Consider the following 11,449-nt stretch of genomic DNA (forward strand, 5'->3'; position numbering starts at 1 on the left):
ATGTAACACAGTTCATCAGGAAGAGACCCTTCTTAGCTTTCTCCATTTCAGCAGCCCAGCTTAGGTGGGGAAAGCTGTTTTGCATTTGCTGTTATTGAACAGTTGGAAGTCAGAACCCCGGTCAATCTGCTTCAGATCAGCTGGAGATCTTCTAGTAGATTTTGATCCACCTTCTGCGTACTTCTTCTATATGCTGTTAAAACAAATAAAAGTCCTCTCTTCTTTTTCCTGCTCCAGATGACTATTTTTGCTCTTCTGTTTAAATTTTGGCCACAATTTTGTGAGTTCCGAAGCAATTTGGCGGATGAGAAGATTTTGCCTCTTCTGGAGAAGCGAAGAGAAAAGAAGCTGAGAAAAACAAGAGAAACAGATGGCGTGGTGAGAAAAGCTAAGAAACAAAAGAGCATCACCAACTTTAGGCAGGCGGGACAGTAAAAACAATTTTGATATGGATCGGACTCAAATTCTGCTGAAGTCAATAGAAAGATATCACTGTCCAGATTTTTTTTAAAAATAGTGTTTCTTCCGCTCTGTTTCTCCCCCTCCCCCTCCCATAAATGCTAATCTAATTCATTCATTACGTTTGTTTTCAGCCCCCCTTGGAACTTGAAGCAGGTACAATATTTTAATATAAAGCATACATTGAAATGTTGCTGAAATGTAACATTGCAAGCTAAAGCTTAGTCTAAATGAAAGCAGCTTCTAGCGATGCCAGAACACCCTGGGCTTTCAAGCATCTCCAGAGAAAAGGTGTTCCATCATTTCAGAGAGTTGCTTCCATATGAACATGGGCCCACTCATCTAAATATACATGTAGTAGCAAAGTAGCTCTGCCACATCTGGAATGCTGGGAGTCCCAGCAGAAGGGGAGGTAGGGGAGGTATCCAGGCAGGGTCTTTAGCAATAGCAGATAAAAAACCTTACCCATACTGGATGGGAAGGCAGATTAGAATAGGAAATCTACTAGCAGTAGAGATTATTCAAGCTGCAGCCATGGGTGGTGCATGTACCCTTCTTGGAATACCCCTGGGCAGCAGGAGGCAACATGCAGATGATAGTTCTGACCAGGATCCAGGATTAGGATGGGGGGTTAACTTCAGCCTTAATAATAATAATAATAATAATAATAATAATAATAATAATAATAATAATAATTTATTTGTACCCCGCCCATCTGGCTGGGTTTCTCCAGCCACTCTGGGCGGCTTCCAACAAAGATTAAAAATACATTAAAATGTCACACATTAAAAGCTTCCCTAAACAGGGCTGCCTTCAGATGTCTTCTAAATGTCAGATAGTTGTTTATCTCTTTGACATCTGACAGGGCGGGCACCACTACCGAGAAGGGCTTCTGCCTGGTTCCCTGTAACTTTGCTTCTTGCAATGACGGAACCTCCAGAAGGCCCTCGGCGCTGGACCTCAGTGTCTGGGCAGAACGATGGGGGTGGAGACGCTCCTTCAGGTATACTGGGCCGAGGCATAAGGACCAGCAAATGCTCTCCTCTTCCCCAAAGGTTGTTGAGGGGGAAAAGGAGGCTGAACACCCTCAAGTGATTGCAGAAGGGATGGGAAATAGGTTCAGACAGTGGCAGTGTGCTGTCTCTGAGCCCAGTCTCTCCCCATAGTAGTCACCCTGAAGGTGGAGACTGAGCACCTGAGAAGGAGGAAAGATAAAAGCCTCACCCGAAATATAAATTAATGAACATTTGTGTGTTGTCTCTGATCCGTGCTCACATCATGTGAATGTTAATTTGAAGTTCCTTTCCAAGCTCTTGGTTCTTTTGTTGGTGGTGTCTCAAGAGCTGCTTAAAACGGGTCTCATTGATTCGTAAGGAATGAGTTATCTCACTGAAGGGTAGGAGCCAAAGACACTTCTGCAACTCCTCTAGCTCTCCAAACAGGTGGTATTACTGAGAGGTTGCTCTAACTGGCTTTTGGGAATTTGAAAAAAAAATATGAAAGTATAAAAGGGTGTAGAGCAAAGCTTTAAAAATCTCAAGAAGCATATAAAGTACAGTGCTTTAACTCACCTTAAACTGAGAATAATCAAGTTTTATTTTTATTGCTAGGTATCTGGGAAGAGAACTCCCATGTCTGTTAAGATGGGTTCTGTTCTTGAGAGTAAAATGAGCAAAAGTGAGCTTTCATCTACGCCGAGCTTTACTGAATATGGCAAACAGGTGATTGGTGATAAACTATGTAAAGTTGTTCCTTTATGTGTCAACGGGAGGTTGAAGCTGCTGCTGTTACTGGCCCCATATTTGAATTGGTTGCTTGATATTTGTACAAAGGCTAAGGCGGTGGACATGCCTATTAGTTCTTCAATTTCTAATTGCATTTATCACAGTCCGTTATAGATCAGTGACATTGTTTAGAGCAGGTTGCAAGCAGTTTCTGATCCAACTGATTTCATTCGTACAGTACATGGAACTGAAATAAAGCTTGCCCCCACGTAACTGCACTTGCTAATATTCTTTCTCCCCCTTGCTACTCGGTAGTTTCCTTCCCTCCTTCCACCTTTGTCTTCCACTTTGTCAAAATATAGATTGTAAGCTCTTTCGGTCAAGGACCCATCCTTTTAGTTGTAGCTCTGTTTACACTAACAATGATACCCTGGATATTTTTTAATGTTGGGCATTGCAAAAAGAAGGAGGGGCATTTTCCTGTTTTGAAGGGGTGCATGTGCAAACAGATGGATAAACCCCAAATGTTTTCACCTTCTTAATTGAAAACACAAATACACACACAAAAATTCAGAACTTCCCCCAGAGGCAAAACTAAAGGGAGGGACACCCAGTGCAAGCTGTACCCCTTGAGTGTTATGACAGTAATACCAAAACATGCACTTTCTTCTATTGCATATGGTCCTTATGCTTGATGAAGGAGGAGACACAAATAGGCCTTTGAAAATAAGAGATCAAACACAGGATTGCTAGACCTGTGTAAGGGACATGAGTACTTTTTTTCAGATCCCTAAGAAAGCCCAAAATGTGGCCTAGCATATTCCACACATATTGAAATATTTTCAGCTGATAAGCAAAGGGACTGATCCTCCAATAGCTATTAATATGCCATAGCAAGGTATAATGATCATTTATATGGTGGTACTTATCAAATTTAATCTATTAACAATCAGAGAAGTCAGAGCAGTAGAAATGACTTTTGATTTCTCCGTTATTGAAATTGAAATACTTTATTGTCACTTGTACAACTTGTATACAGTGAGATTACACGAGCACCCCCCATTCAGCTCTCTCAGTCTTAATTCCCCTCGTTTACTGATGCACACCCACCAAACCCGAAAGTCAGTTGCCCTGTTGTTATCTTTTCATTCAGCAGCCTAACAGCCCACGGATAGAAGCTGTTCTTTACCCTGTTGGTAAATTATTGTTATTTATTTAACAAGATTTATATACCACTTAATCAAGATTTCTAAGCAGTTTACATAATATGGGACTGAAGTGGGAATGATAGTTCAATGTCAAATCCAAATCAACATATTTTAATGAAAAATTACAGGTTTGGGCCCAGAGTATATAGGGAATTTGCCTTTCCAGCATATTTTACTCTGGCACCCTGATCTAGAGACCCTTCTTATGTTTTCTTCCTAGTTTCATTCATGGTAGCTGCAGAAGGAAGGTTTGTATTTTCGCCTCTTAGAGGGACTTGGATCTGAGTCAAAATATACAAGACCTCACAGGACTTCTCGTAGGTGAGCCCCACTGAAATGAACGAGGCTGGTTCTTATGTATTTCACTGGGGATTGCTCAAGAGAACTGCCTGGTGGGATTGTAGATTCAATAGGCATGTGAGATACATCTATATGTTCCCCAAAGTGGGAATTTGGAGAACATACAGCACCACATGGGACAGCTCCATGTCAGTGTTCCATCTGACTGCATCTACAAAGTGCAGCCTGCTGTGGTTTTCCTACTTACTCCATTGTGCAAAATAAATCAGGAGAGGTCCAATACAGGCAGAAATTGTGGTTGGGGGATATGCATGAATCTCAAAGATACGCCTTGCTGGTCACAGGTGGTTATTAGTGAGCTGCAGTAGAGAAATTGGTTGTCTGTTTTACCTGTGGTGCTACAGCATGATAAACCTTTTTAGAGCTTCATTAAAAACAAAACAATGTTTTGCGTCCAAAAACATTAACATCTTACACAGCAAAACAAAGGCCCACTAAACCATTGTGCCACAATTAATTTCTTGGTGTTGTTTTTTAAAATGTAGGTTTCCTGGTCTTATTCAAAGTACCTAGAAGCTCTCCAGCAGGAAAGAGTTCTTCTGAAAATCCAAGATGACCTGGATAAAAAATCAATAGCGTCATCTGCGTATACAGGTCAGCTTTTCATCAGGTTCTGTTGCTAGAGAGAGTTCACTGTGGATCTAGTTATGAATCATTTTCTCACTTAAATGTATGAAACAGCTGCATATGCACTTCAATGGAATACTTTTCATGGAGCTTCTTGGGCAGAGCAGGGTGGTTGTTGGTGGTAGCAGTAAGATTCCATGGTGGAGCAACTGCATGAATCTCAAAGATATGCCTTGCTGGTCACAGGTGGTTATTAGAGAGCTGCAATAGGGGTTTTGGTTGTCCCTTTTGCCTATAGTGCTACAGCATTTTAATCTCTTTTACAGCTTCATTGAAAACAAAACCCTGCTTTGCTTGCAAAAGCATTGACATTATCTTACACAGCATAACAAAGACTTGTTGTGGCTTAGCAGGAGAAGGGAGGAAGCTTCCCTCCCCTTTTTGGTTTTCCCAACCCACATTGTAGCCAGTGGGAGGGAATTAACTACACCAGTTCTAGAGTTGTCAAAGTTTAGGGCCCCTTTGGGAGTGTGGGGGGATGAGAGTGCTTAGAAGAATGAGAACAGTCATCTGCCCTTGACATGCTTCTGAAGTGCTTGATCTCCATTTTCTAGAGGGAAATAGCCTGGGCATAGGGAAATGTGTGTTTTCCCCTCTTTCCTGGAGAGTTGTGGGAGGGGGCCAGAACATAGTAATGCAGAGACAAAGCAGGAAGACAGGCAGAATACGATTGTGATGCAGGAGAAGGGCAGAGGGAGAGGGGCCACTGGGTGGGGGAACTGGCTGCTGTTGGTGGTTTGCTCCCCCTTTTTCCTTTGTGGGCCAGCCTCTCCTAGTCAGTTGTATAATCCATTCCTGCATATAACTGAGACAAGGAGAATTTCCATCCAAGGACTGCATGTACAAGAGAGGGTCAAGATGTAGCATATATCGTGCAAGAAAGTACAGATGTTATTCTGGTACTGTACCCAAGTACAGTCTAGTACTCCCAGCTTATACCCACCCACCCCATTTGTAATTTTGCTAGAGTATCTCACTGTTTGTCCTACAGATCATGACAACAGTTGCCTTCCATGTATTCTGCTGGGCCAGCTATAAAACATAGCAGCATTTCTCAACGCTGCATTGCTTGAAACGTTATGTGCTTTTCCTGCAGTTTTCGGATTTTCTTTCTTTCTTTCTTTCTTTGGCATTCAGAGCTCTCAAACCTTCTCACGCTGAAGAGCGATCCGTCAGAAAAACCCATGATCACAACAACTTACAGCTCTGCTTTTGTGAAACAACGTCCATTAAATCCCAAAGATGGTGAAAGTAGGTTTCAAGGGGGGTGGGGTCGTAATTCTCCTGTTTGAATTGTGTGATATCATCAGATGCTCAGTAAACTGTGTTTTCCTATTGCTCCTTTAAACAAACTGAAATACTGTTGATGCTCTTAGGTGATGCTCAAGCCAGAGGTGTCATCTGGAGGGCCTCAGACTAGGGAAGGCTGTTGTAGGAAGTAAATATATAACTCAAATGTTGTAGCTGTTCTGCATGCTTCATGGACCAATACCTTGCTAATCCCTTGGTGCTTCATTAAGTTACCTTTGTCTTGTTGCATACTTGACTTGCCCCAGTTATGGGAAGGGCCATAGTTTAGTGGTAGAGCAGCTGGTTTGCATACAGAACATCTTAGGTTCATTCCCTGGCATCTTGCTGGGGCTGTGATAGACCCTCTGTCCAAAACCATGGAGAGCTGCTACCAGGCAGTATACACAACGCTGAGCTTGATGGAGCAATAGCCTGATGCAGTCTTAAGTTGTATTTGCAGACTGGCAATGAAAGCCCAGGTACGGCTGCAGCCTGTCCACCAACACTTTCTGCGCCTCCATCTGTCTCACCAGAGTGGTGTATGCTCTAGTTATCTCTCGCTTGGACTACTGCAATGCGCTCTATGTGGGGCTACCTTTGAAGGTGACCCGGAAACTACAACTAATCCAGAATGTGACAGCTAGACTGGTGACTGGGAACGGCTGCCGAGACCACATAACACTGGTCTTGAAAGACCTACATTGGCTCCCAGTACGTTTCCAAGCACAATTCAAAGTGTTGGTGCTGACCTTTAAAGCTCTAAATGGCCTCGGTCCAGAAGGAGCGTCTCCACCCCCATCGTTCTGCCCAGACACTGAGGTCCAGTGCCGAGCGCCTTCTGGCAATTCCCTCGCTGCAAGAAACCAAGTTACAGGGAACCAGGCAGAGGGCCTTTTCAGTAGTGGCACCCACCCTGTGGAACGCTCTCCCACCAGATGTCAAAGAGAAAAACAACTACCAGACTTTTAGAAGACATCTGAAGGCAGCCCTGTTTAGGGAAGCTGTTAATGTTTGACGGACTATTGTATTTTAACATTTTGTTGGAATCCACCAAGAGTGGGTGGGAAAACCCAGCCAGATGGGCGGGGTATTATTATTATTATTATTAATAATAATAATAATAATAATAATATAATATAATAATTTATTATCATCATCATTATCATTATCATCATTATCTGTGCTGCTCTGACTTCATGCTCTTGTCATTCTGCCTGCCCTGTGGAGAAGCTGCTCCTGCTATGCTTGATTCCTTCGCCTTTTGCTTTGCCAAAGTCCACTTTCACAAGAAACACTGGCATTGGGGATTTAGTTTGTCTTATTGCAGAACTTCCCATCTGCACAGTGGCGTCGTGCCAACACAACAGGGTTCCTGTTCACAAATAGTAGTATTTTCACACTCTGAGGGTGTTACCCAGCCCAAAGTTAAGCCCCGTTGGTCTCAGTGGGGTGTACTTAGGCATGCACTTAACATTTCCACTGATTTCGTTTACCCTTTGGGCTCTTCGGCTGCATACCTGTGAACTCCCACCTGCAAGTAAACCCCACTGAGCAGAATAGGGCAATCCCAAATAGACATGCATTGCATTAGGCTGTAAGACTGCAATATTGTGCACATTAACCGGGGAGAAAGTCAAATGGAATTCAGTGGGGCTTTCTTGAGAGTGAACACATGTTGAATCAGATTGCTTTCTCTGCTACAATGCATATTCTTCTTTATGATCCTCAAGCCCCCTTGGTTCAGTGTAGACTGCCATCCTACAAATGTTTACTTAAGTCAGTTTGTTTATTTATTTACTTTAAAGTGGTACTTATTCTAAGTAATCACACATAGGATCAAGCTGTTGCAGAAAATCAGTTTTCTTCCACCAGAGAGACCATGTTCTTGGGAGGTGTTATTTTTCTCTGTGGTAAAGATGGCAATCAGCAATTTATAACGTCTTTCACCATATCTGTGCACAATAAACATGACGACATGCAAACTCATTCCAGTTTGAGTAGAGATATTTCTAAGCTCTATAATTCAAATAAGATCATCTCTATAGTATTGAGTTGTGAATTATTTAAATTGGGGAGCCTGTGAGCCTCCATATGTTTTGTTTGACTGGAGTTCCCATCACCGCTGACCAATGCTGGCTAGGGTTGATGGGATTTAGAATCCAGCAGCTTTGAGTGGGCCACAGATTCCCCAGCCCTGCTAAAGTGCAAAAAGTGTGATGTAACTTTTCAAGGCCAATATGTGGTGTTATTGTAGGATTAGGAAATAAAGCTCAGTGGTATTCCAGGGTCTCACATTCAGTCCCTGCCACCAGTATTTGATGGAAATAATGCACTTCTTAGCATTAGCTAAAGGATCAAAATAGGTATAAACATTTTTTGCCTAGAGTTTTTTTAATCACAAGTGCATAAGCTCCTAAATTATTTGCTACTTTTCTTCCTTACAGGTTTGAGTTGTCACCTTTTATTTCATGTTGTATTAATGCTCTGGTTTGTTTTCCCCTGCCCAGGAACTCCAAAACTTTAAGCGTGGAATGTGATGAAGACATGATGGATTTGCTGCTACTCTGGGAGCAGTCCAGTGCAGAAATAAACTATTGTGGGCAATTTGCTTGTACCCCGGTTCCTTCAGTGGCAAGGGGGGCACTGGCCTTATTTATTGTGCTATTATGTACTACAGTCCCCCCCCTTTGGGGGTGGAGATTTTGTCCATCAACACAACTGTATGAAGTATGTGTAAGGGAATGGCTATAGTTCAACAGATGCTTTGCATGGAAAAGTTCCTTGATTAGATCCCTGGTATTTCCAGGTAGGGAAATGCTCATTGCTAGTCAGTGTAGACAATACTAAATTATATGGACTAACAGCCTTGGTTTAAGATAGCTATCTGTGCTCAACTTCCCTTTGAAATATAAATCTTGGTGTAGCTCAGAGCCAAAGGGGGAGGGATCCAGATGGCTTGTGAGTCTGCTGATGGTTGGGAATGATATTAGCAAGAGGGTCTGTTAGTACCATTCTTATTCTGATTATCAAGATACAAGGAAAATCAAGGCACTTACTATTGCTTTCTGGCATGTTGGAGTATCAGTAGAAAGAGCTATCCTAAGGACAGAGGCCGTTGCTCAGCAAATGCTAGAAATATATGAAAAACCCACTATGTGAAGATTCCCGAGGGACTGTAATTCCTTGTAAGGTCTGTGCTGGTGTTTATCATACTGTTTTTAAAGCTACAGCCTATTCTTTCTATAGGTTACAGGTGATGTGAGGTGGGGTGGGAGGACCCACACATATTAGATATTCCTTCCCTTTTCACCATTCCAGTTAAATGATGAACAATTTTACCACTGATAATTTGGTTCAGATCCATTTCTTGGCAGACTGCTTCCTTAGGCATGTGATAAACAACTGCAATCAGGATCATTTCCTTTCTCAGTAGAAATTACAGTAGCAATGGGTCAACATCATATATTAAAGAGCCTTCTAGGTAGCTTCCGTTTTTTTATTTTTACAATAAAAAAGTACAATCTAAAATTATCTACACACCCAACATTTGGTTTACCCATGTCCAAATGTCCACCAGTTCATTCTTCCATGTTGTCTACTGTATTCTGAAGAACTTAATAACTAAAGACCCTGCTGTATATCTTAATTGGTAGCTCTGTTCTGAGTCATACTAGGTGGACTTGTTGTATGAAGGATATTATCCAGATACATGTCAGAGAGGATAATATGTCATATGAATGCTATCCAGCCTTTCAGAATTATATCCACCCATTCAGTTAAATGACTTGTTTCCCTTGTGGTCTTGATGGAGGTGGTGTAACTGGATGTCTTATTTGCCTGTCATAAAGGAGCTGGAATTGCTTTGGTGCATAGGTAGAATTTTGCACGACTGGCTGTAATTCATTCATTCCTTTATCAACATTAAGTCTTCCAGAAGACTTCACAAATTGATGTTGATGTTCATATATCCAGCTAACAGTTGGGCCAAGTTATGATCCAGCCAAGTTAAACACTTTTGAATACAATTGATTTTAATGAGAAAGTTTATCATGACCTCAAGTCTCTTCCCTGCAAATCAGTTGAACTTAAAAAAGTGTTCTACTTCTGATCGTGCCCCATATGTTTTGTTCCTAACTGGCTATTTAAAATAAAAAACAGCATTATTGCACCTAAAGACTAACAGATTTATTGAGTGGTAATGTTTGGTACAGAGGAATATTGGAAGCTGCATTATACTGAGTCTGGCCACTGGTTCAACTAGCTCAGAATTACCTACACTGACAGGCAGCAGCTGTCTAGGGTTTCAGAGGGGATTCTCTCCCACCCCTGCCTGGAGACGCCAGGGTTTGAACCTGGGGTCTTTTGCATGCAAAGCAGATTCTTTGCCACTGAGCTACGAGCCCCTCCTTGGACAATCCATTCTTGCCCCTGCAGCCCTCTGTGCCTCCCCAAATCTACTTCAGAAGACTGGCGGCCCCGTGGTGCAGTTTCCGAAGGGTGCACAGCTGCAGGGGGTACCGCTGAAACTTCCCTCTACCCGTTACTCTGCACTGATTTCACTCTGCACTAATTCCAGAGATCAGTGGACGGACACCATTTGATATCACTCTTTGTGACTATTTAAAGAAATGGTTTTATGTTAATTCCATGAAATAGTATTATTACCTAGTTGTATCTTTGATGTGTTTTGATGCATTGGTTTTTTAAAAAAAGTGTTTGCAGGAGCAGAGGTGGATGTCGAGAGGAATCAAACGTTTGGTAATCAGTTCTTTCTTATTAAATGTTCTTAATGTGTTGCACTTTGCTGACATTTCTCTCAACGATACCTGATGCTAGGTCATTCTACTAATCTAAGTTGTCTGTTTACATAAGCAGTTGCTACAAGCAGCTCTTAAATTGCTATTTGCATTTCCCACATCTGCAAAATTTTGCATTGTCTTTAATGTGCATTTGAATGAACAATGATTATTTCCCCCTTTAGATCCAGTATTAGCGATATCTTCACTTCATCCTTTCCGTGACTTTGTTAGTGGGCTAAGATTACATGTGGCATACACACAGTACACTTAAGTAACTGGGTACTTCTATCATAGCTCCTCTTAATCACCTTTTAAATTTTTTAATTAAATTAAATTATTTTATTTTGACAAAGTAATAATCATAAATAAATAAGAATAAAAATGTGCACCCGACGACTGAGACCATTCCATTGTAACTATCCAACCTCCCAAAATTTCAACACCTCTTGCAATGGTTTGATCCCTTTCCGTTTTAACAGTGCAAATTCTACAAAACACCTTCCAGATCTCCTCAAAATCATTTTTCCTGCATATACCCCATCTAACCTTAATGGCACATGTTAATTTATCATTAATAGATATATCCCACACCTCTTTATACCATTCTTCCATTTTATATACTGCTTGCCTCTTCCACTTCCTAGCTATTGTAATTCGTGCAGCTGTCAATAAATTTGTGTGCAAGTCCTTACTCACCTTTTCTCCAAACTGAAAAGTGCCAAATGTTGTGGCCTTTCATTAAAAGAGAGTTGCTCCCTCCCCTTGACCATTTTCGTTGCTCTTTTCTGAACCGTTTCCAGCTCCACAATACAGTGGTACTTTGGTTCTCGAATTTAATCTGTTCCGGGAGTCCGAAACGGTTCGAAAACCAAGGCGTGGCCTCCGATTGGCTGCAGAAGCTTCCTGCACTCAAGCGGAAGCCATGTCGGATGTTTGGCTTCCGGAAAACATTCTCAAACCAGGACACTGACTTCTGGGTTTG

General features: G+C 41.8%; 1 protein-coding gene across 2 annotated transcripts in view; it reads left to right on the forward strand.

Moving 5' to 3' along the window:
* Positions 1–10,778, forward strand: part of RGS22 (regulator of G protein signaling 22) — a 78,591-nt gene extending 67,813 nt beyond the window's left edge. The window contains exons 24-28 of one of the 2 annotated variants that reach the window (XM_053395528.1): positions 238–378; positions 2,070–2,180; positions 4,237–4,345; positions 5,516–5,629; positions 8,176–10,778. In XM_053395528.1, the coding sequence (XP_053251503.1) occupies positions 238–378; positions 2,070–2,180; positions 4,237–4,345; positions 5,516–5,629; positions 8,176–8,192 (492 nt within the window). In that variant the 3' untranslated portion in view covers positions 8,193–10,778. The remainder of the gene's footprint in view (positions 1–237; positions 379–2,069; positions 2,181–4,236; positions 4,346–5,515; positions 5,630–8,175) is intronic. The other variant, XM_053395526.1, reaches the window with a different exon arrangement.
* Positions 10,779–11,449: the final 671 nt, after the last annotated feature.

Source organism: Podarcis raffonei, chromosome 7 (assembly GCF_027172205.1).
Source record: "Podarcis raffonei isolate rPodRaf1 chromosome 7, rPodRaf1.pri, whole genome shotgun sequence".
Classification (NCBI taxonomy): Eukaryota; Metazoa; Chordata; class Lepidosauria; order Squamata; family Lacertidae; genus Podarcis; species Podarcis raffonei.